Raw genomic sequence first — 24,803 nt, 5'->3', positions numbered from 1 at the left:
CAAAAGTAGCACTGGGTCTTTATGGGTAATACAGTCACTGTGAAATGTATATATGTGGCTATTATAACATTACCAAACCAATAAACCTAATGTTGGCCCAGGACTTTTACACAGCACTTTATTCTGTTTATTATTAATTTCCAGAGTTGCCACAAATGTATCTATTATTATTATTATTATTATTATTATTATTATTATTATTATTATTATTATTATTATTATTATTATTATTATTATTATTATTATTATTTACTATCTTATTTATCACATCAATTGCCCTTTTTACTGAATCACATAGAAATCTATTAAATACCACCTCACACAAACTCCCAGAATGCACTGCTCTTGTCCTTTCCATTACCTCTTTGCATCCTCTTTTGGAGTAAACTAATAGTCCAAAGGGGACATTTTGAGCAGAGTTAAACTTTAGAGTACACGGCTAGAAAATTCATTTATCTGAGCAGATGCAGTTTCTCTTTTTCCACAGGCTTTAGGATTTCAAGAGCACAACTCAAGGGAAAAGATAAGAGAGCATAGACGATCGCTGGTCTCAGAAACATGTCACTGTGCCTCACCTTATTTCTAAGCTCATGGAAGCGTGCTGCTAAATAACTTTGTGTCTGTCAATGTCAGAGAAATAACTCCCACCTTCTGGCTTCATGCCCTTAGATCTTCACTAGAACCATCGTCATCTCTAGTTTCATTATTTCTCAAAGATGCTGATATTTATCAAATACATAATCTATAATTCATTGCTGTATTTCCTATAAAATAAAAGGAAGGCAAGCCGGCTAAATATTTAATCAGGAAGCTGCCTTTAGCTTATTATCCGTGCGGTAAATGAATGCATTTTTTCTCCAAACAGCTTCCCATTGTGTCTTTGTTGAAACTCATTACAGCCTGTGTGTGTGTTTTATTTAATAATAGGGGTTTGAAGGTGACAGGGATCAGCGAGAGGGAGAAACAGGTGGATTAAAAGGTGGACAACTGCTGCTTCTTAGTACCAGAGTGTATACTTAAGTCATATCAGTGAAAGAATCTGTCATCAGTCATTGGTTTTCTTCTTCCTTCAATATTAAATATTGTGTTCTAATCAGGAGTTTTTTCCCTTTGTATATGTATATATGGGTAAAGTTGTTGAACAGAAGATGCAGAAATGACAATCTAGAGGATTAATGCAGATTTGGTTTGTGCTCCTGCTTACTGTCATAGTCATCCTGGATTACTTTTGTATACTGTCACACAAACAGCGTGCACAAAACGAACATCAGCTTAAGTGTAATGTTATCCACTTGTGTAAATTATTAAGCTTAAGGTGATACCGTATATAAATAGGAGTTTGGGTTTTCACGCATATATTTAACACTGTTTTTGCACTGTATCATAACACTATATTTAACAAAGGAAAATTACTTAAAAAAAAACATTTTATGTGGAACATTTCAGATACTTTTCCTCAGGCATAAGCCTCCCTCCCACATCACAGCTCCTATAGACTCAAAGTGAGAAAAAAAACACTTTAGAAGTGAGAAGGTGAGAGAAGTAAACAAATAGATGACATGTTTGCTTTTCCTGTTTATGTTATAGTACTAGATCAGTATTGTTATATAAACCCCAGTGAGCATCATGTAACACCTTCATGGTATTCTTTTAGAGCTTCCATCTGCTGTTGTTACACTGACATCTGGTGGTCAAGGATGGTATTATTTCTGCCAGGAATGTCACTGACTTTTTCCCATTAGATTTCGCTTTTACCCAATCCATGCTCCATGTGAGCATTAAGACACCTGATAAAAGTCAAGTCATTTTTTAAATAGACTTTACAGTAAATGAGGCCAGAAAATTACAGTCAAATGCTCCTTTCTGTTGCAAACCAGCACAAGTGGTGGCTCATGTTAGTCTCGCTTGATTTGTGCTCATACAAAAAAAAAAAAAAAAGACAAAATGTAAGTGTGACAAGGCAGAATAATTTCATGGTGCTATATAAATAGTACTAACAAACAACACTTACACACAAGTAAAGACAGAGCTGTGATCATGCTGACATCCAGTACATCATATGACTTATGAGACAACAAAGCAATGTTGTAAATGTGCTTAAAAACCCATTTGAGCTTCAGTTAAGAAGGTCTTAACATGAGAGGAGCGTGTAGGCCTGAGTTAGTTTAGCTACAGGTAAAGAGCAGACGGTGGATAACCAAATAGACTCCTTATCTAAGTCTTAGTTGCACTTCTTTCCACCCCTTTTCAGGCATGTAAATGAAACTATTGTGCTGTTCTTCTAAGATTGTCTTGATTGTTGATTTTTGTGTTTTTATTCATGTTTTATTCATTCACATGTTAAATTTCATTGCATGTTCAGAATAAATCACTAAATCAAATCAATAAATATTGCTAGTTTTCCATTATTTTTATTCCTTGTGTGCATACAACCCAGTCCAACACAACTGCACCATATTTCATACCATGTTTATGGCTGTGCAGGCGTTGATAGCATAACCAGACTTTTTCCTCTACCCTTAAGCCCCAAAACAGATGTTAAATCAATGAAAAGACACCAAAGCAGCAGCCATTAACTTATTTATTATATTGAATTTACGAAAAGTAAAAGCAAACACTTGAATAAACAGTATTGTACATTTTTAGTTTGTTATCCTATGGTTTTGTGTGGTGGTTGTTTCTGAAAAGCATTCCACTGTACACAAGGCTGATGACGTTTTACAACCTTAATTTTTTTAAAAACACCCAAAAGCAGATGTGGACGCTCTGGTGCAGGCGCACCAAGAGTAAGGCGGACACAGGTGCGACATGACCCCTTCACTGCCACTGAGATGCGTGGAAATCATAAGACCCAGAGTATTACTAGTATATAGAGGGGACAAGGGGGAGAATGATACAAAAACATTATCAGCCATTTTGGATTCTTGTGGCCTCTCAGTGTTTTTCATCCAGACTCCAGAGCCTGGCCTCATGTCTTTGTGGCTGATTGTGGACATCTTCAACTGTACACATATAACTGACATGCAACGCAAAGAGGGGGCAAGTTAGACAGCTTTTTGTTTTAATCATTTATCAGTTGAATGTTGCACAAAAACAATAAAGTGTGCATTTCGACTGCTGTAAACGTGGATGATCCAATCCAATGATGGATTTTCAAAAATGAAAATCAAGGCATCTCCTGCTTTTAATAAAGTCAGCAGAGACAAAAAGCTGACAGACCTCACTCAACGTAGGATGTCATTTTTTAAGGAAAGACATTTCATTGGTAAGGACAAACAATAAGAGGTGACTTTAGTCAGTTTAACGATCTCATTAACCGCATTCACTTGCACTAAAGATGATACGTGTGCAATTCAGGCCTGATATAATACAGTGGTTATCTTTTTGCTCACTAGCACTATACACTGCTATAGTACTTAAAATCTTAGTTTCAAAGAAGCTACTCCATGTCCGAGTACAACTTAAAAAATGAAGAAAAAAAAAAAAAGCCTATAAAACGGACATCAAATAAAAACCTACGTCTTCGGTTTGGAATGGAAATTTCAACAGTAGCAAAAGAGAGAAAAAAAAAGAACATTCACGTTTATTGACATTTCATGACATTTTTACACCTTGCAGGGTTTTGTAGGCAAGAGAGCAATATGAATACTTCAATGTGGACTAAATCATAATAACGCATGGCCTGGGGTAAAAGTCCACAGTGCTAATCATCGCCCTCTGACAAACCCTGACGGCCCTCTTTATGTGAATGTTTAGGAGGGTGCTGTAACCGTCAGCTTCCAGCAGGGGAAATAAGGGGAGAAGGACGCAACACAGCTGAATGAAAAAGGAGGGATAGGGGGGAGGGGGGTAAAGCATAGGCTGACAGTGGATCAGAAGCTGAAGGGTTGATAGGGGATAATGCAGAGGTACCCGGAGATGACTGGTGCAGTATATGGAGTCTCCGACAGTATGATAAGGGAGATTTGAGGGCAGTTCTGGGGGCGATCCCTGCATGTCTGCCCCTTCTAGAAGGTCTTCCTGTGGATGGCACGTGCTCTGTCTTCTTCATATTCCCGCTTTGACACCCACATCTTTTTAAAGGTGTCCAATGATGCCAGGATGGAGCCACTGGAGGGGAGGGAGAACAGTCAGCTGACAAATCTGGTCTAATGTCAACATCGTACACAATCCTAACTGTTCGGCAAAGAAGAAGTTGAATTCTTACCCAATCCACGTGGAATAAAGCCTCTCTTGGGGAGCGGATATCTGCAAAAAGAAAAAAAACATTTCACAAAATGTCTTTCAGGCTTTGCTCCTGACTAGTACACCTAAAAAACCCCCGATGCTAATCGAAGCCTACCTTGATCTTCACGTCTTTGGGTGCAAGCTTCTTGACTTCAGTTAGTAATCTTTCCCCAAAGCCTATAAGAAATCACATGATGATTTTTGATGAGTGAATGTACAGGTAGATAGGACTTTTCTGCACAGATCGGCGGATATGTTATTTCCAGCATCAATACAATGAAAAATCACTGAACTTTTTTATTTCAATGTGACATCGGCTTTTACTCACGACATTTAACAAATCAGATGACGGACAGGATCAAAGAGTAGTAAGTATTGGATAAATAAAGATGGCAATATATATAAAATGCTGAATATTGAATTTGATACTTGGCCATGAACAATTACCAGATCCAACTATCCCTATTTTATAGACACAGAGTATGTGATAAAGACAAATTAATCACAAACTACTATTATTTTTTAAATAATCAGCACTAGGCTTTTGGATAGTAGCTTCTCAAATAAAGGAATTTAGGGGAAATAATGTTTTTTTTAAAAAAAAAAAAAAAGTAAAATCACTCCTTTCTAAATTTTTTAAGGGTTAGTGTCTGCATCTACAGATTTATTAATAAATTACTTGGAATTTGATGTTCACTAACAAGACTGATTAATTTATCTAAGTTGACTTGGCCTGTTGAACATATATCTACTTTCTAATAATTAACTTCTTTCCCTGGTATGGGTGTAGAAGCAGCTGATTAATTGGCTAAATAAATAATAATTCACTTTTTCCAAAAGTTTTGATCCAAACTTTGACTATTGTAGGTCTTACAAGTCTTACAGTTCGGCTTTCATGTCTCTGTAGTGACACCGCTTTGTCCTGCAGACACAGAACCAAAGCGGTAGTAATCTCAACTATTACTTCAAATGCCTACAAATATTACAGAAATAGCAGTGTGCTGACTCATGTTGGTTCCAACATAGTGCCTAGCATAGTATGAAGTGCTGTACAGTATCTGTGTGTGATAATACTAAAGAGAAAGTACTGGTTCAGTGTATCAATGCCTGGCCTACATTAGCTGGTTCTCTTTAGGATTTTTAGGAAGAAGGTAAATGTTGCTTTCAGATACATTTCGACTGTAGTCAACTTCATGCTGATATCTGAGCTCCAAAATGACTGTGTGGATTATTGAAATTCAGTAAATGTTTTATTCAACAAACAGCCAGTGCTAAAATTCTGCAGCAAGCACAGGGTTGGCATTTTTTTTAATCAACTAACTGTATAAACTCATTAATCCTTGCTCCTCAGTCTTGACACACACTCGGTCTTTTGGAAAAGAAGCAACGTTAGTCTGTATGACTGCCTTCACCACTCAACACCAACCTTTGATCAGTGTTGATCCTCCACACAAAACAATGGTGGAAAATAGTGTGCGTCTGAGGTCCATGTCAGACTTCTGGATAGCATAGGCCAACACTTCGTGGATGCCTGAGCTCTCATCTCCTATCAGGTCAGGCCTGAACAGCAATTCTGGAGCACGGAACCTCGCTGGACCGATCTGTAAACAAGTTCACATGACCAAATCAGTTATGAGACAGATACACTTCAAATATACCTCTGTTTGAGACACGTCTGTGTTTGACTCACATTTAAAGTGCTTCCATCAGGCAGTACATATTGTGCCTTCTCTGTTTCTAAAGTCTCATCCTTCTGGGGGTTGAGAGACAGATAACAGGCTCTCTGGAAAGGTAAAAACACACAAACCCAGAATTCATTAGAACATCCCTTGAAGGAATCTCCAGGTTCAATGCCAAACTTCCACCTCACCTCTTTAACAGTGCGAACAACCTCGAACTCTGCAGAGGTATTAAAGTTGTAGCCTTCTTTGCGCAACAGCAGACGCAGGTACCGGGATACATCTCTTCCAGCAATATCCACACGCATGATGGAGTGAGGGATAGCAAAGCCTTCATAGATGGGCACAACGTGGGTCACACCATCCCCAGAATCCAACACAACACCAGTGGTGCGGCCTGTGGCATACCTGCAGGAAACAGGACAGTGGTAACACATTTATATCTACATTAGCATCTTCCCAATTATTAACCACCGAGGTAACTCTTCATGTGCCCGTCACTGTTGTCTGTCTGGAAGTGCATTTAAGAAAGGTTATGCTGTGCTCATTAGCAAATCCAAAGGTCAAGAATGGTGTTCAGGGTCTTCAAATACTGCAGTACACCTGGAGTGAACACCTGACTGCACTAATTAGTTTAGGCAGGAAGGATTCATGTACTAATGACATTTTTAGCAACTTCCAACTACACATAAGCTTGTCACATCAGAAATGAGTGATAATTCATCTATTGGTTTGTGAAAGTTAGTTTAATAACATATCTTGAGCAGCCTTCCCTTCCTGAATGCTGCCTGACTGGATAGTTTTATTCAGGGCATATAGTTTGACTGAAATGGTGATCAGACAGCACAACATAAGAACTAACTCTGTAACCCAGCATTTAGCGATAACAGAACCACTAGAGATGCAATGATAATTAATTTACAACCATTTTGATCTTTGATTAAGTGGAATACTTTTGAAACAAAAATTTGACAGTCATTAAAGTGAATAAGCATACGACAAGCAGTGTTAACAAAAAGTCAGTCTAATTATACTGTCATTTTTTAAAAAACTGGCTGCATGTGTGCAACTTTCAGTAGTGATGTCCCAATCTGGATTTTTTGCTTTGGATCCGATCCAAATTCTTATATTATTAGTTTTGCCAATACTGACCCAATACCAATACTTTTTAAAAATGACATTTTGATTTAAATTTGGAGTTATTATTCATGGGTTATTAAACTATTATTATACTTGAGATCACATCTGGACATCCCTAACTTTCAGGGTGTGAATGCTACTAGTTGTGTGGATGAATGTCTGGAATACATGTGAGTTTTTGTTGCCGTACCTTTTTGAAGACTGCACAAAATCTAATAATTTCTTTTGAATGCAATGACAATGAACTCTAATTAATTTCTAATTTCTCAATCACAAGAAAATAATATTTCATTCTGCTAAGACTGTAAAACAGTTTACTTCTAGGCATAACTTAACATATTCTTCACCACAAACACAACTTCTGCCCTGGTTTAGTGGTTTGTCAGCAGTAATGTGACAGTGATGACACTAAAAAGTTGCAAGCATGCCATAAATGTTTTGACAAGTCTATGTCCAACAGGCTTGTGAGAAGAGAGAAGGCATCCTTACAAGCTGAGCACGGCCTGCATGGAGATGAACAGCGCAGGGACGTTGAAGGTCTCAAAGAACACCTCTGCAGCCTTCTCCCTGTTCTTGCTGGGGTTGAGAGGAGCCTCAGTCAGCAGGACAGGATGCTACAAAGGACAACCGACAGAAATGATCACAGATGCATTAATATCACATTTGAGAAATATGTCAATTTATCATCTTATAGCAGAACGGGGAGGAACAGAGCTCACCTCCTCAGAGAATGTCTGCAGTTGTTCCTTTGAATACACATACTGCCAGATCCTCTCCATGTCATTCCAATCATTCACTATGCCATGCTCCATAGGATATCGCACTGACAACAAGCCCCTGTGTTCCTAAAGGTGGATGAGGAAGAAGAAAAAGAAACATGATAAATCATTATAAAATCTAATCAAACAGCTTTAAAATCAAGTTGCCATTTCCTGCAAGCTTCTAAATTTGTACATTTATGGCTAAGACAAAGCTGCTTCTTTAAAAAACACAACTAAAATAACAGTTATATTTGTTGTTTGCCTGAGGACATGTGAGGTCTGAAACCATATTGATAAAAACTGATCTGTCAGCAGTCACTAAGATCACTATGACCGATGCGATTAAACCCTCATTCAAACCATGAAGCTGAAGTTGACAGCATCACTTTGTGACGATATCTCTCTTTGCAGCATGTGAGTAACTTAAAGGCACCCAAATGTTGATACTGTAGAGGAAACCCTGATGCCCATAATGAGCATACCACAAACAAAGACGATTTGTAGCAGGATCAAAGAGACACCTTCATTCAACTCAACTGACTCAACAGGAATAATTGAGACATCCAAATATATAAAGTCAGTAGAAACATATTCATCCTGCTGTGAGAAGTTAACAGTGTTTGGGCTTTAAGTTGCAATTTGCAGGTTTTTAGACGTGATACGATGTTTGTCTAATTCCTGCAGTAACATGATTGGTGTTTTGGACTGCTGGCTTAAAAAAACTTAACTTTAACAATTCATAGAAGAAGGACAAATGTCATTTCCTGTCATTTTCACTATTTTCTGACATTTCAAGGCAGAAAGAAGCAGTTGACTGTCAAAGGAATCCAACGTAAAAAATAATGTAAAAGCAATCAAAAATTAAAATGAACGTTATGTGCAGCTCTACAAGCAGCTGAGTTGATTTATAAAGACAGCATTATGCATAAACATGAATTTAAAAACAGCTTGAGTAATGATACTGATTTTTTACCATCTATTAGGTCTATAAGGTGTACAAGAGAAACCATATTTGGTCTGAAAATATGAAGTTATGAATTGGCAATGCAATTATGTCATTTAGAGATACATACATACTTTCACTGATGCAACAAACACCTGCACAACCACACTTATAAAGATGCAATGGAGCCACAGAGCACAATTAATATGAAATATAAAACTTACACTTAAGACAGGTACTGACTGCAATTAAACAATTCTCATCTAACTCCCAAATGCAGGACAGTACAACAAAGAGTACTGTCAGAGTTTAATGTGTGATGCATCTTCACTTCCAACATTGTGAGCAGTAAGGCTTTTACCTTGCAGTTATATTTCAGACTACACTTTGAACACTGTGCTGGGAAAAACAGCCTTTTGGTAGTATCTGCTCATATTTTAGAATGATGATAGATCACCAATACTGCCGTCCTACACACAAACACATTTTTGTGGTACCTCTGCCTTGGGTCCAATGAAGAGGTCTCCCTCCAGGGCTCCTGCCATCACGCGGACGTGCTTAGGACGTCCCACACTGTATCACACACACACAGAAACAAAGCAGTCAGACTAATAAGAGTAAAACTGCAAAGAAAGAGAAACTTAAAAATACAAAACAATACAAAATGTTAAACAAGAAAATCAAAGAAAACTTACTAGTTAGGGAAGCAATATTTGGGGATCTGGTCACCTGCAAAACCAGCCTTGATAACCCCAGAGCCCTAAAAATAAATAAGCATATGATAATTCAGCCCAGTACCTCTGGATAAAATGTGAACTAATTGCAATGTTTTAATCTGTATGATGTGTGTGTGTGTCTGTGAGAGAGGGAGGTCATGAGACAGAGCCTGGGGCCACCAGCAGTCACCAGCCCCGTGTCCACAAATTCATGCTCAGGCACCCACCCGCCTGCTAGCTTTACCACTGTGCCCTACATATCCTATTCTCAAGAACGACTTTGCTGTATATGCTTTATATTATCACTATATGTAGGCTGACACAAATATATACAGCAACAACAGAAAGCATTGATGTCAAACATGCTCATTCATGCTGTTAGTACATTTATAACAATAATGCTAGCACCCGTGTACTTAGGTACAAGCAATCAATACAAAGCTACTGCTTGTGCTACTTCTAACGGTCTGTAATCCGTTGTGTAAGTCTCTTATTATTATTGACATCTAAACATGCTATGATAGAAATTTTCCATTTAAGGTTTCTAACTACAGTACCCTTAGCATCACAGACAGCTAACATTCGGAATTTGAAAAACCTTAGCTAGCCGGTCAGAGCGCTAGCAACAGTCTTAGCTAGTACTTCAGCTGGACACATAAATCGCTGCATGCAATGATAACGGAGGCAAATATAACAGGTTTTGTAAGCGAAACTAGAATATTCGTAACAACCGAATACTACATGAGGTTTGGCCGAGCTCGACGCTCATTTTCTGTTAGCCATAACACAATAGTTAACAAAGCTAACTGTTAGCCAATGTTAACAGCCAGCGGCCTCGGCTTGGGTGTGGATGAATGACATCATCATACTTACATTATCAATCACAACCGGCTGGTTAGCTAAAATGTCATAGGACTCCATGACGGACTGGGTTCTTAATATATATTTCTATCGATCTGTATGTGTATTCCTGGCCGTTTAGTGTTTTAATCATGTAAAAGATAACGCCCTGTCACTGTGCACTATGCAGTCTCGACGCCGCCGCTCCTCTGAGCTGTAGTTTGGACCGCCTCTTTACCACAACAACGTTGCCACTGCGCTTTTGCTTTGATTGACACGTAGATCAGCCAATCATATAGGGTGTTAGGAGACACATGTGATATATGACAGGAAAATGAACCAATCATCGTTTTCAAAAGAATGGCCATGCGTTTGCAACTTGCTAGCTGTCATTAAACAGCGCCAGCATCTTTGACAAAACTGTGGTTACCCGTTGGATACCGCTTACGACTTCCGAAATGGACCCCAATTAAATGAAACTGGCTATTCATCTATTCAGTAAGCAGCGCTTACCGCACAGCAATATTTATGCATAGCTACAGCCAGAGGACAAAGGCTTGAAACTAACGCAAAATCAACAGCAAGTAAATAAAAAAAAAATACTGAGTCAAAAACAACACCAATTCGTTGCTAGTTGTCTACATATAAAAAGAAAAGCCAAAGCATTTTTTCCCATATTTTCTACAAACTCTGAATGCATCAAGAACCCACAGGGCCGGTGACCAATCGCAAAGCCGTAAAAAGTATCAGTAGGCGGGTCTTGTCTGGCTTAGACAGAAAGTCAGAAAAAACAAACACATGATCGTAATACGTGCGGACTATGGACACTGGACTGATTTAAGTCTCGTATGTGGATGTATGGTGTCGTTATTTTTTGGTTAGGAGTCCTTTTCACCTGCACACCACAGGGCTCATCTAGAAGATCAGCTAAATAGGTCAGAAAAATTGTGAGAATTACTGGTTACTTCAGCCTTTAGTCCTTTACGAGCTAAACATTAAAGTACCCATCGGTTAGCTTAAGTTACCTAACGCTAAGCTAGCATGACCGTTGTAGTTAGGGACATACTCCAGGGACATACAAATTTAATGTGACCCGGTACCTAGGAAAAGAAGAACTAGCCTTACCTTTTTTCAACACCTGGATAATACGTAATTAAGGGTATTTTATTTTATTGCGCAAGAAACCTCAGTTTGACTCCAGGTTATTAACTACTACCCTAAGTCTGATATTTAAAGCTTGTTGGAGTGTGTAGATTGTCTGTCACAGGTCACGTTTGGGGACAAATATAAGACTAAAGGGTTAAGGTTTTTATGGGAGACAAAATTAGTACCAACAGATTGGTCAGACTGCTTATGCCCGTCTTCACTTGGATGAAGTCAGTTTGAACTGTATTAGTATCATGGGAAAGAACTGTGCAAATCTTGTGTGAATGTATTTTCTCGTAGGAATCACTAACCCTGTGATATTGTATTTAATTTACCTAATTCAGGTCTTTGCTGTAGTCTGATGGATCTATGATCAGAGACCCTCCAGTACCATGGCCAGTGCTGAGGAGCAGCCTGAGAAGTAAGACCATTTCTCCTGAGTGCATATCCGACTGTTTTATTTATGTATCTTACATGAAGTGAAATAATCAAGGGAGTTAATCATACTAGAGGACATAAATCTATTAGCAGTTATGTAGGCCTGGATGTACTAGCATTGCAAACATATTTTCTATTTCATTGGGTTACAAGTTACTGTTACTTTTGTTATCTATCTATCTATCTATCTATCTATCTATCTATCTATCTATCTATCTATCTATAAAGGCTTTCAAATTAATAGATTAATAGACCAACATGTATAATAATCTCTGTGTTGAGCTGTATTTCCGATTAAAACTGTTTTTTTTTTTTTTAGGTAAATCTAAGAGGAAACCCTTTGTGTTTTGTTAGATTCAGTTAATAGCAACCAAGCTGTCTAAAAGTCAGTCATTCTCCACTTTGATTCAGAGTGAAATATCTAAACATTTATTAATAAATAATGTATTGACGTTTCAGTCATTTGTTGTCTAAAGAGTATGAAGCCTGATGACATTTGAGACATTTTGACCTTTACCTCTGGGGCCTCAACAAGGCTTGCATTTAAGAATTAGTGTAAATATCTCAGCTGAGATGGATTGCTTTGAACTTTTGTACAGCCAGCTGTGTTTCTCTCAGGTGGAATTTTAATAACTTTGTTGTTCCAACCTCCAAAAATAAGGATGCTCCCATTAGCTTCACTGAGGATGTTAACATAAGGTTATTTAATTCCTTACATGCAGACATGCTAATCTAATATCTTCTAATAAATTTATCATTATGCCTATGGTAGCATGTTCATGGAATCCTTTTCATTATCAGCTTGTTAGCTTGCTAATGTTAACAATAAGTTTGAAGTTACCATGGTAAGCACAGGCTTATACTCTAGCTGTATATTATACAAATGCAGGAAGGCATGTTTACATAATTCCTCTATGATTGCATCATATAAAGTCAGTCCAAGTATCATTTGTGATCAGGTTGGTTTTTATGTGCTCCACTCTGCTCAGGAGACTCTTACAATCAAAGGAAACTACAATCAAAATGATCCCGTTTTTGATACTTCCTTATCAATTATACAGCTGTACAACTGTTTCATACTTGAAATGACATAATGGCTATTGAGAAATGTATCTTTGTTTGCTGTAAAGTAAATGTGTCAATATGTGTGCTGCCCAGACACTGCTGGGTGTGTTTTGCCACAGAGAAGGATGACCGCAGTGCAGAGTGGGTGAGCCCATGCAGGTGTAAAGGCTGTACTAAATGGATCCACCAGACCTGTCTGCAGAGGTGGCTTGATGAGAAGCAAAAAGGAAACAATGGAGGAGCGGTCAGTTGTCCACAGTGTGGTACTGAATACCATATTGTATTTCCCAAGATGGGTAGGTGAAACTGTACAAATTCACTATGAGACAGCTAGACCCATTTTTCCCACTTTCCAATAAGCAATCTTGTCATCATGTCATTTTTCAGGTCCGTTGGCATATTTTCTGCAGCAGGTAGACAGGGCTTTGTCCAGGGCCAGTCCTTTTGCTGCTGTGGGGGTGGTGGTTGGCACTGTGTACTGGTCAGCGGTCACATATGGAGCTGTGACTGTTATGCAGGTCAGGAAGATTCACAATGAATTTAACAGAAAAAAATATAAAAACAGAGCTTCACACTTTTTTTTTTTAAACTTTTTTTTTTCTAAATATATATTCACATGTAGGTTGTTGGACATAAGAAGGGTCTGTATGTGATGGAGCGGGCTGACCCTCTATTCCTGTTAATGGGTCTTCCCACCATTCCTGTGGTGTTGGTGCTGGGCAAGATGATCCGCTGGGAAGATTATATAGTTAGAATGTGGCAGAAATATTCCTACAAGCGGAAAATCCCACCAGGTATAAACATAATCCAAATAAAATTTAAAAGAATTGTCATTTTTTAGGTTTTCAAGCATTCTTCAATAAGAATGCAGTGAATTGAAAACATATGTTGATTTAAAAAAAAAACAGCTGTTGAATATCAGTTTTAACCAAATGTGTTTATGTTGCTTCAGGTTCCAACCGCTATCTGCCCCGCATCCCAGCTGATGGTCATGGAGCTGGAGATCACCTCTCTGTGTCCCGGACTCTGTGTGGAGCTCTCATTTTCCCCTCCATCGCCAGTCTTGTGGGAAGGCTTCTGTTTGGAAGAGTGTCTTCCAACCTGCAGCGCACTATACTGGTAAACATGAGCATCCATTCTGTAGATGGAAGAAGTTTTGTTACTAAATATGGTGTGCTCTTAGATTTTTTTAGTGTAAAGAGTAGAGAAATGAAGAAGGCCAAGTTAAGCAACTGTCCATTTTTCATACTAAAACAAGGGCATGCTTCTTACAACTGTTGTGTGCATTTTCATGAAGGGACCTTTCTGTGCTCTTCTTTTCTCACAGGGCGGGATAGCGTTTGTGTTGATCAAGGGAGTTTTTAAAGTGTATTTCAAACAGCAGCAATACATCATCCAGGCAAACCGGCAGATCCTCAACTACCCAGAACAAGATGCAAACAGGCAGAGTGAAGCTGGAGGGGAGGACACAGAGGACAGTGGAAATGAGTAGCTCAGCAAATGTGGATAAAGCACAGATAAATAGAGGGGGTCACAGAGGGAGCTGCAAACGATGCTATTAAATGACAGTTCTCATAAACACAATGCAGAACACATTAAGCACTTAAACACACATTGTTCACCAATGAAGTTATGGACCCCAGTGCCCAGGTATTGACCCATAACCCCCAGCCCAAAGTGAGAAAACAATTACTTCTGAGCCTTAACCCAGTCTTTTTAAGGTCTTCCTGTTATGTGCCTTATCTGAAACAGTTTTCCCCAGCAAAACAAGCTTTATGTAGTTAATAAACTGTATGCTTAAAATATTGGATCATAATTTAAGGGTTATACAGTTGTAATGAGCTGATTCTAGTCTGCAGCAGTGCCATAATGGTTTGTAGCCCAGTAATTGGTCATAGTGGGTTATTTAACATATAAATCACGTTTATTCTATTTTTAATGTAATTGATTAAAAATAGTGTTTGTTTGCATCTTTTAGCTACTTTCCAGACATTTTAATACTTGGTTGGGCAGGATATTTTTTATGATGAGTGATTCTCCTGCAAGTTTCTCTGAGAACACTATCAGGTGACTTACTGTATTATGAACTGTGTCCATTTGTATTTGATCTTAGAACTATGTAAACACTAATGCTAACACACACCACAGATAGGCACATTAATTGCTGCACCTCTTCTTGACAGAACTTTTGATAGTTTGATCTAAGTACACACTTTTCAGGAGAGTGGCCAGAAATGTGAAATGTTCACATAGTTTGTAGAACTAGCACACACCCAGTTCAAGGATTTCACAGTTGTTTTGCACAGACTAAGCTTGTTGCACTTCATCCTGTGGTGTAAAAGGAGAGTTGCTCAGCCTTGGAGATGGATCCTGTCCAGGGCTGTGATATGCACATGGTAGCACGGGACATTAGTACACTTTTAAGGTGATATTTGTTTGGTTTAAAAAGTTTAAAAATTGCGCAACTCTAAAATAGACTTATTATTGCAGGGCCTTAATGTAAACCATTCTCTGAGCCAGACAAAACAAGGCTTTTTGTTAAGAGAAGTGTATTCTGGTGTGTGAACATGTGTGAACAAGTGAACATGCACTGTGTCTTTAATTGCACACTGTCCTTCTGCCCTGTACTCCTATGTTTCATTTTATGATTTCTCTAATAAAGTTTTTTCCTAAAACTAATGTGCCCTTTTGTCATGTCCAAACAAAAAAAGTCAAAGAACCCTAGGGATCCTGTAAATTCATTATGTGTTTAACACAAAGTATGAACTGACATAATCCCATTAATGTGGGTATTATAAATGAATAAACTGCACAGTATTTAGGTTCTCTCACAACAAAGACAAAACTGAAATGTGACAATGACCCAAACTACCTGTGTTACACCATTTTATTGTGCTGCTCTGAGACGTGCATGTCCCGCCCACTCACGTTGCTGATTGGCTTGGGTGTTTTATTTTGACGAGCTGATTGGCTAATTCCCCTGTACTGTACGTTTGAGCGGAGGCAGGAAAGAGAAAGGGAGTGAGTGCTTGTTGCCAAAAAGCATGTATTTGATTTGGGGAAAGCGTTAAATCTGAACTGTTTAGTTGATATCAGTCCACCATGAGAAGAGTCACATTGTTTGTCAACGGAACGTCCACAAATGGAAAGGTACGTAGAGCATATATGTATGTATATATGCCTAAAGGTGGAGTATAGCTGTGTTTAGCTCGTCTGCCTCCGTCTGCTGTCTTCATCCTCAGAGTGCTTCTGTTCGACTTCTACTCACATTTAGTTTGTTTGTCTTCCTGTTCAACATTCAGGGATGTGCTGTGAGTTCCTGTATGTTAACCTGTCCACGTTGTCATACAGGTGGTGGCTGTATACGGGTCTCTGGATGATCTACTGTCTGTTGCCAGTTCCAAACTGGGAATAAGGGCCTCTAGTGTTTATAATGGGAATGGAGGACTCATAGATGACATATCATTAATCAGGTAAGATCACAACATTATACAGGGTGGGGAAGCAAAATTTACAATGAACATTTAGTTGTTTTTTTTCTCAGCAGGCACTGCGTCAATTGTTTTGAAACCAAACATATATTGAGGTCATAATCATACCTAACACTATTATCCATACCTTTTCAGAAACTTTTGCCCATATGAGTAATCAGGAAAGCAAACGTCAAAGAGTGTGTGATTTGCTGAATGCACTCGTCACACCAAAGGAGATTTCAACAATAGTTGGAGTGTCCATAAAGACTGTTTATAATGGAAAGAAGAGAATGACTATGAGCAAAACTATTACGAGAAAGTCTGGAAGTGGAGGAAGCAACAAAAACGTACCAAAGCTTTTATTAAAGCTCTCAAATCCAAAATCCTAAAGGATCCAACCAAATCCATGAGAAAAATGGCAATTGAACTTGTGGTAGACAACAAGACCGTTAGAAATGCAGTAAAATATGATTTGAAGTTAAAATCTTACACAAGAACACCAAAACACTTGTTGACAACAGCAACAAATCCAACTTTAGCAATTTTTGGGAATCATGTTTATGGCCGCCTTCTAGCCCAGATCTAAACCCTCTGGATTCTGCTATTTGGGGCGTTTTAGAACATGCTACCAATAGAACATCACACAGCAATGTCGACTTTCTTAAAGATACTATTAAAGAAGAATGGGAGAAGTTGTCACCTGAATATCTGAGGAACACTTGCGCAAGTTTCAGGAAGTGTGTGAAGGCAGTTATTGAGAAAGAAGGAGGACACATAGAATGAAAACATTTTCTATATGTCAATTTTCTTGTGGCAAATACATTCTCATGACTTTCAATAAACTAATTGGTCATACACTGTCTTTCAATCCCTGCCTCAAAATATTGTAAATTTTGCTTCCCCACCCTGTACACAAAGTTTATGGTGTTGTTTCATTTAACCCTTTCATGCATAGTGGTCACTAACAGTGGACAGTTATTCTATAGCTGTTCTCTTATATATTCATGTATTTTGTTGTTTTAGTTCCATATCAGCCAAAACAGTGGACACTTATGCATCATCCTAAACACTGTAATTTGTACCATTACTGTAAATTTGCTGTTCTAGATAAACCTGATCTGCAGTAACATGTTTGAGTGTAAATTAATCGCTTCTTATTGTTATTAAACTGCAATTAAAAGTTTATTATTATTGCTATTATTATTTTGCATGATAGTTACATGAAGTGAGTAATGACTAGTATTTGAGTATGTTAAAATGTGAGAAAACAACAGATTAGCAGCATTAAAAATGTTTTTATTTCATAGTTTTCACACAATATATCAGTAAATACATGTTTCTTTGCTTCCAAAATTAAACGCATGGTATCCAGCTGAGTGGACATTTTTGGAACTGCATGAAAAATAGGTTCATAAAGAATTTTTTTTTTTTTTTTTACATGTCAAAAGAAGAATAAAAACACTCAGGAAAAAAATCTTGATTAAGGTTCTCATAATTCATGCATGAAAGGGTTAATATTTATCAACGATGTTATCTATTCCTGCAGAGATGATGATGTGCTGTACATATCTGATGGGGATTCGTTTGAAGGTAAGATTTTGTTCAATTTAACCAGATAAGTTATTAAGAAAACCTTTTAATTTACAATGACAAATGTCATGACAAAAAATACAAGGTGATTAAAAAGGAACTGAAACTAAAACAGACATTAAAGCAGCAGTATGTTAGTTATAGGATTGCAGTTGCATGTGTCTGATAAAAATGTCCATAATACTTTTCGTAAAGCATCGTATGACTTTCATCACAAATTTGTTTTCAAATCTGTAAAATCCCAGTGATAGCCTAATTATCACTAATCCATTAGTCTTTCCATGCTTATGCACCTGAATCACTTGAATGACCTTCAAAAATCCTGAAACTGGACAGTTTTATTCCAAACTCTGCATTTAAAGCAGCATATGACTCGTGGGAATGGGACTTCCATGCAGCAGCATTTTCACTGTCTCTTTGTGAGTGCTGAACCCAAATGTCACCTTTACCTCCATCTACCGACTATACTCATTTTTTAAAACAACCCTGGCGGACTATATAATTTTACGTTATGACGATCTGGCTCATTTTCTGGCAGAATCTGTGAGAAACCGATTTTGCGTCCCACAGTTCACTTCATGACAAAATTTCTGAAAAGACCCAAGTGACGTTTTGGTTTATTATGTAAACAAGTGGACTGTGTTTATGATGGAGTCATCTTTGAAGCTGTTCACCGTGAGTGAAGTGATTCAGGTGCATAAGCATGGAAAGACTAATGGATTAGTGATACTTAGGCTATCCCTCAGGTTTGACAAATTTGAAAAAGAATTTGTGATGAAAGTCATACACTGTTTTAAATGCAGAGTTTGAAATAAATTTGTCCAGTTTCAGTATTTTTGAAGCTCATTCCAGTCTTACGCTGATGATTGACCGGTGACAGATTTTACCGAGAGTGTTTTCAGTGTAAGGAGTTGTGATGACTGTGTGTTGTAGGCAGCAGATGTGATTTACAGTAGATGACACAGGGTGGACGGTGACAAACCCAGAATACAGATCAGATTCAGTGTTGTATTAAGTACCGGAATGTCACACTTGAGTAGAGGTACAGGTACCCTACCAAAAAAATTACTTTGGTATTAGTTCAGTTCACCAACTGAAATGCCACTCATGTTAAAGTCATTAAGTATGTAGTTTTTTTTTTTTATATACTTAAGTATATCAAGTAATCTACAATTAAAGGTACTCAAGTAATGAAAGTAAAAGTACAAGTAAATGTAAACAACAACCAAAGGCAGTCAGAATTTTGAATATTAGAAAGTTTATCCGGGATTTTAAAACATGATAAAGTAGTAAAAGACAAGCAGTCAAAATATTGAAAATGATTCCTACATCACACACTTGAAAAACAAGGTTTCAAAAACTGAAACAGGAGAAGGCTATTGCTGTTATTATTAACGTCAGAATTTTTAGGAAAAAAAAAAAAGAAAAGAAAACTACGGAACTTATGTGGCACCTCAAAACCCAAAGCATTTCAGTTTTTACTTTTTCCATCACCGCATGGTTTCTGCTGCAATTGAACAGTGACTCAAAAAAACCTTTAACCTGTTTATATTCAGATCCTCAGGAAGACCTTAGAGGCCCTGAAAAGTGTCAGACTCACACTGACTGGCTGACACTTAACGTTGGTGGACGTTGCTTCACCACCACAAGGTAAACATGACTGCTGTGATGTAAGCAATACTAGTTTATAGTATCATATAGAGAATCTGTTAGTTGCTATTCATATTTTGATGCCTGAGGATGATAATCAGAGACTGTATCAGTTAAGTTCATCTAACTAACAAAATATAGAGCCTTAATTGCACATTGTTGAATGCCTTCAGTTCAAATGGGTAATGTTTTGTTTTTTGTTTTTTTTTTCAGGAGCACACTAGTCAGCAAAGAGCCAGAGAGTATGTTGGCCCATATGTTCAGAGAAAAAGGTGAATATCAATCACTGATGCCTATTAGCTTTATGAGACAGTTGCTCTTTTCTCAGTTCACTTCATACTGTTATCCTCTGCCTGCTCTTTCACCCTGGCACTCTTTAGATGTTTGGGGGAACAAGCAGGACTCACAGGGAGCATTTCTAATCGATCGCAGTCCCGACTACTTTGAACCCATCCTGAATTATCTGAGACACGGACAGCTCATCATCAATGAAGGCATCAACCCTCTTGGTATAAACACACACAAACCTTTCTGCAGCAAGCCCTAGATCAAACAGTATTCTGATTTTTAGTCTGTCCTCTGCAGGGGTGCTGGAAGAGGCTCGCTTCTTTGGTATCGAGCAGCTAGCTGAGCAGTTGGAGAACCTGATAAAGGCCAGTGTTTGAACTGAATCTGTGGAGCTCACATACAGATGAATGTGATGTGTATCCATTGTGTGTAGTTAAACCTATTCATCTGCTTCACATGTTTAGTCCACTCAGCCTCCTGATGACCATTCTCCTCTGACTCGGAAGGAGTTTATTCGATTCCTTTTGGCCACAACAACTAAGTCAGAGCTGCGGTGTCAGGTACTCAGAAGACATGGCTTTAAAATAGTCATTGTTACTAAGTAAACCTGTGATACAGATTCTCACATATTCTCTGGTCTACCAGGGTTTGAATTTTAACGGTGCAGATCTCTCTCGTCTGGATCTACGCTACATCAACTTTAAGATGGCCAACCTCAGTGGAGCTAATTTGATGCATGCCAACCTCAGCGGGGCAAATCTGGAGAGAGCAGACCTGTCTATGGCTTGTCTTGATGTGAGTTCTTTTTGGTTTCTATAAACTGTGTTGAAGACTCACAGGATTATTATCAAGAGAAATGTTCAGCATTAGCCAGAAGAAACATAATTCCTTAAGCTGAACTGACAAGTACTGTGTAATTAAGATATTTAGATCTTTACTCCTGGGCTTGAATAGTGAAAAATGCAAAGCTGAAATATCTAATATTTCTTTGACACTTGTATGATGATTCTGAAAAAAGAACATTAGTAACAGTCAGTATTAAATGTATCTCAGACATCATATTCACAAACACCTGCCTAACAGTTCATCGGTTTACATGAAGCACTGGGTAGGTAAATATCAGCAATATGATACTGAAACATCACTACTCCATCAGATTAAAAGAAACGCACTTTACTTTGACATAATTGAAGGAGCTTTGGTGAGTCTAAAGCCCAGCTCAGACCAGAAAATGACAACATGATAGACATAACCCTGGCCTCTATTAGTAAAGTTCCTGTCTGCAAAGTTATGACAACCTGCAGGTTTGGACCAAAGTAGCTTGATTATCCAATCTGAAGCATTGTAAAGTATGTATATGTAGATTAGGGCTAGTGAGTTACATGCAAGAAATAATCGCATGTGAAATGGCAAAAAAAAAAACCAAAAAAACAAGTCTGTTACTAAAGTAGATAGAGAAAGATAAGCAGAGAAAACACCAACTATCAAGGTAACATTAAACCAGGTTAATGGCTAATAAAAACATGCAGTTTGTGATGTCAGATGAGCTACACTCCATAAACACTGATAAAATCCAATGGTATATGACACTGCTCCAAAAGTTGTCAAACTGGTGCCTAAAACATAATTTTTACCCTCGGCCCTCACCACAGGGTATTGTCATCAGTTCATTGTCTGTCTGTCTGTACGTCTGCCTGTCCGTATGTGCAAAAATTTTGGCGTGGACTGAAGGCCAAGGGTTTTCAAGTGCGAGCACGTTATGTTTTTTCCTATTGTCATTGCAATGTCATCAGATTCACACCAACTTGGATGAGGAGACAAACAAATCAACTTTGAACTGTGTGAATGCATATAAAGTACAATTCTGTTTAACAAATAATTGAATGATAGAATAACAGAATAAAACCTCTGTTTGTGGCAGGGAGCCAATCTGCAGGGTGTGAAGATGCTGTGCACCAATGCTGAAGGAGCTTCTCTGAGAGGCTGTAACTTTGAGGATCCTGCTGGAATCAAAGCAAATCTGGAAGGTAAACCACCAGATCATACACATATCTTTAATCTCTGATAAACTAGATGAAAATTATATTGAAATGAAATGTCTGTGTTTTCAGGAGCCAACTTGAAGGGTGTGGATATGGAGGGAAGTCAGATGACTGGTATCAATCTGAGAGTCGCAACACTGAAAAACGCCAAACTGAAGAACTGTAATCTGAGGGGAGCTACCCTGGCCGGGACGGACCTGGAGGTAAGTGCACATCCTCACATTTAAGGCTTTTTTATGTTTGCTTTACATATGTAAATAGGTATGTCTGTTTCTAACGCTGTCATGCGTCACTGCCTTCATACTTCCATGCGTCCAGTGCGTCGGAATGAGCATTTCTCAATCAATCCACCAGAGGGCACTGCTCTTAAGTAACATACTGGCCAAATACCACAAAGAAGTTTTTTTAGAAGAAGAAAGTCAATAATAACAAATATGGTAAGGACGGAGGAGGTTTTACTAATGTGGATAATAATGTTGATATTGAGAAGGGTAGTTGTCATAAATATGTCGTTAGTTTTTCACTAACTCACACAGTCGCTCTTTGAAAAGTTCCGCTATTTATGAAAATTATTCTCATCAAATCTCAACACTGCGTCCACGGTTCCCGGTGGTACTGCTCCATATTTTCCATCAGGATACGCACCTGCAAGTTCCCGAAAGATGGACAGAAATACGCACGTAATGTACGCAGATGTCAGACAGAATGCTCCATCCATCTGCACGTCTGCGTCTTTAACGTAGAGCATGAATGAGCCCTTAAAGTATACAGACATGCATTCACTTCCTGTAGATGTACTCTAACACATAATCAAACCCATTTAAATGTAATCTGAATGTGTGTTATACTCTGTTTCAGAACTGTGACTTATCTGGATGTGACCTTCAAGAGGCGAACCTTAGAGGCTCCAATGTGAAGGGAGCCATCTTTGAGGAGATGCTGACTCCTCTACACATGTCTCAGAGTGTGCGGTGAACCAGTCTTCCATTTTACACAACAATATACACTCCACTGCCTGAGGAGGACAAATGTATGCCAAACCTTATATTTCATCCATTCGTTAGACAACTTACATTTTATAGAGTATTTTGCACCCATAAATATACACATATGCCTTGTAAGAGCTGAAAAGATAAGAATTTTTGAATTTTCTTCTTGTTCGAGAGCAGCTGATGAACAAGGAAGTTGACTCCAATGTGTATCATGGTATGCTTCCAATAGGCTATTGAATGACAAAAGAACCACTGTTAATAACCACTAAAGTAGTAGAAATAGATTTTAATAAATGTAGGGAGTGCAGGGCTATTAGTATTGTTTCGCACAGCCATTATTGATGTTTCTAATTAGCTTATTCAGACAAAATTCCAAAGAAAGCTACACAAAACCGAGAAAGAAACAAAATCATTCAGCATTAAAGGAGTTTTACTGCTGATTTATGGACTAATCATATCTGAACTAATATGAACTTTAGTACCTTCAGTGTGATTAATACTCAAGCTTCATCAGCTGTAGGTTAATAAAAATGCTGTCCAGCTTCCTGTTTGGTGAAAACAGTATTTTAGGGCAAACACTGGAGTTCAGACGCTCTAATGTGACCTCCTGTTGTTCAAATGTTTTTACACTAATGAAATAACCAATTGCTAATAAAACTAATAGACATATTACGAAATAGTATGTATATTAGCCTTTAATATGACCAGATTGTAGTTGTAAGGAGAATGACTGCAGTGTTGAATAGGGCATTGACTGTACCCTACATGTACTTTATTTAGATTTCCATTGCCCTGTAAAGTAGTCTGTCTACTGTTGGGTAAACACGTCGCTCTGCTGTATATGTCACATTAATGTGAATGTATCTTTGTAGTTTGATCAGAGGGGGTTTAATGTTCTGTTATGGTTTGTCTGAACATGTTTCTCATTTGACCTGCATTAGTTACCAAGGTAATGGATGTCAGTTGTAAACCTGAGCTCTCATATGTGACCAAGGTTTACCACTTTTTTCATGGACAGTACCATTTAAAACAGGCTGTGTGAGACCTTGAAGAACATGTTTTTTTATACTGTATGTTGCCTGTGTGTCTTTGTTGAATTATGTTCGTACATGCTCCCCCTCTATTTTATTACCTCTGGTTTGACTCATAAACACAGGTGCTTATTGTAACTGCAAATTTGAGCTTGCTTCCTGTCTTGCCTAAAGTGTGATGTCAAAATTTACAGTAAAGATACTCTGAATAGCCATTCTCCATTGCCAAAGTTTCCAAGTTATTGCTATGGCAGGATTTTGCCACTGCATGTATATTTTAGGAATTCATCCTGCTGAGACTTTTTGTTTGTACAAAGTCATCACTGACTAGAAGAGTCAGAGCACTTCAACTGTTGTGACATGTGAAACTGTCTTTATACCAATGTGGTGCTAATCTTTACCTGTCAGTTTTTTCTGCTGCGCTGTGACAAGATGTTCAATAAATGTTTTTACACTTCTCACATTTGTTGTAAAGACTCTAAGTATTATTATACACTGATCAGCCATAACATTATGAACACTGACAGGTAATATGACAATTACAATGGCATCTATCAGTGGTTGGGATATAGATCAGCCAGCAACTGAAGCTCTTGAAGGGCATTTGTTGGAAGCAAAAATGGGCAACGTGAGGAACTGAGCGGCTTTGACAAGGGTCAAATTGTGACAGGTAAATGGCAACGTAGAGCATCTATAACTGTGGGTCTTGTTGGGTGTACCTGGTCTACAGGTAGGACGTGGCTGACACCCTACATAAAGGTGTCTAATGAAGGACAATGTGG

The 24,803-nt window shown here is 38.1% G+C and overlaps 3 protein-coding genes across 4 annotated transcripts; 2 read left to right on the top strand and 1 right to left on the bottom strand.

Annotated features, from left to right (window-relative positions):
- Nucleotides 1-2,563: 2,563 nt before the first annotated feature.
- Nucleotides 2,564-10,527, bottom strand: actr1b (actin related protein 1B). The gene is made up of 11 exons (XM_030150006.1): nt 10,340-10,527; nt 9,446-9,510; nt 9,248-9,323; nt 7,766-7,891; nt 7,536-7,660; nt 6,098-6,314; nt 5,918-6,010; nt 5,654-5,828; nt 4,343-4,404; nt 4,208-4,248; nt 2,564-4,110 (listed from the first exon to the last, which is right to left on the bottom strand). The coding sequence occupies exons 1-11, from the start codon at nt 10,385-10,387 to the stop codon at nt 4,008-4,010; spliced, it is 1,131 nt and encodes a 376-aa protein (XP_030005866.1). The 5' UTR covers nt 10,388-10,527; the 3' UTR covers nt 2,564-4,007.
- A 562-nt stretch (nt 10,528-11,089) lies between these two features.
- On the top strand, nt 11,090-15,634 carry marchf5l (membrane-associated ring finger (C3HC4) 5, like). Its single transcript, XM_030150007.1, has 7 exons — nt 11,090-11,241; nt 11,797-11,873; nt 13,049-13,251; nt 13,343-13,473; nt 13,578-13,749; nt 13,908-14,074; nt 14,283-15,634. Exons 2-7 carry the CDS (start codon nt 11,845-11,847, stop codon nt 14,445-14,447), a joined length of 867 nt encoding a protein of 288 aa, XP_030005867.1. The 5' UTR covers nt 11,090-11,241; nt 11,797-11,844; the 3' UTR covers nt 14,448-15,634.
- Nucleotides 15,635-15,705: 71 nt separating this feature from the next.
- Nucleotides 15,706-24,487, top strand: kctd9b (potassium channel tetramerization domain containing 9b). 2 transcript variants are annotated; one of them, XM_030150004.1, is made up of 12 exons: nt 15,714-16,105; nt 16,307-16,428; nt 17,975-18,018; nt 19,575-19,668; nt 19,882-19,940; nt 20,049-20,177; nt 20,254-20,321; nt 20,421-20,516; nt 20,602-20,751; nt 21,878-21,983; nt 22,068-22,201; nt 22,857-24,487. In XM_030150004.1, exons 1-12 carry the CDS (start codon nt 16,058-16,060, stop codon nt 22,971-22,973), a joined length of 1,167 nt encoding a protein of 388 aa, XP_030005864.1. In that variant the 5' UTR covers nt 15,714-16,057; the 3' UTR covers nt 22,974-24,487. The 2 variants fall into 2 exon arrangements, with proteins under 2 accessions (XP_030005863.1, XP_030005864.1); XM_030150003.1 differs by having other exon boundaries at nt 15,706-16,105; nt 19,882-20,177.
- The last annotated feature ends 316 nt before the right edge of the window (nt 24,488-24,803 follow it).

This window comes from Sphaeramia orbicularis, chromosome 12 (genome assembly GCF_902148855.1).
Source record: "Sphaeramia orbicularis chromosome 12, fSphaOr1.1, whole genome shotgun sequence".
NCBI classification, from domain to species: Eukaryota; Metazoa; Chordata; class Actinopteri; order Kurtiformes; family Apogonidae; genus Sphaeramia; species Sphaeramia orbicularis.
Note: the sequence above shows the minus strand (reverse complement) of the source record. Positions and strands in the feature narration are given on the sequence as shown.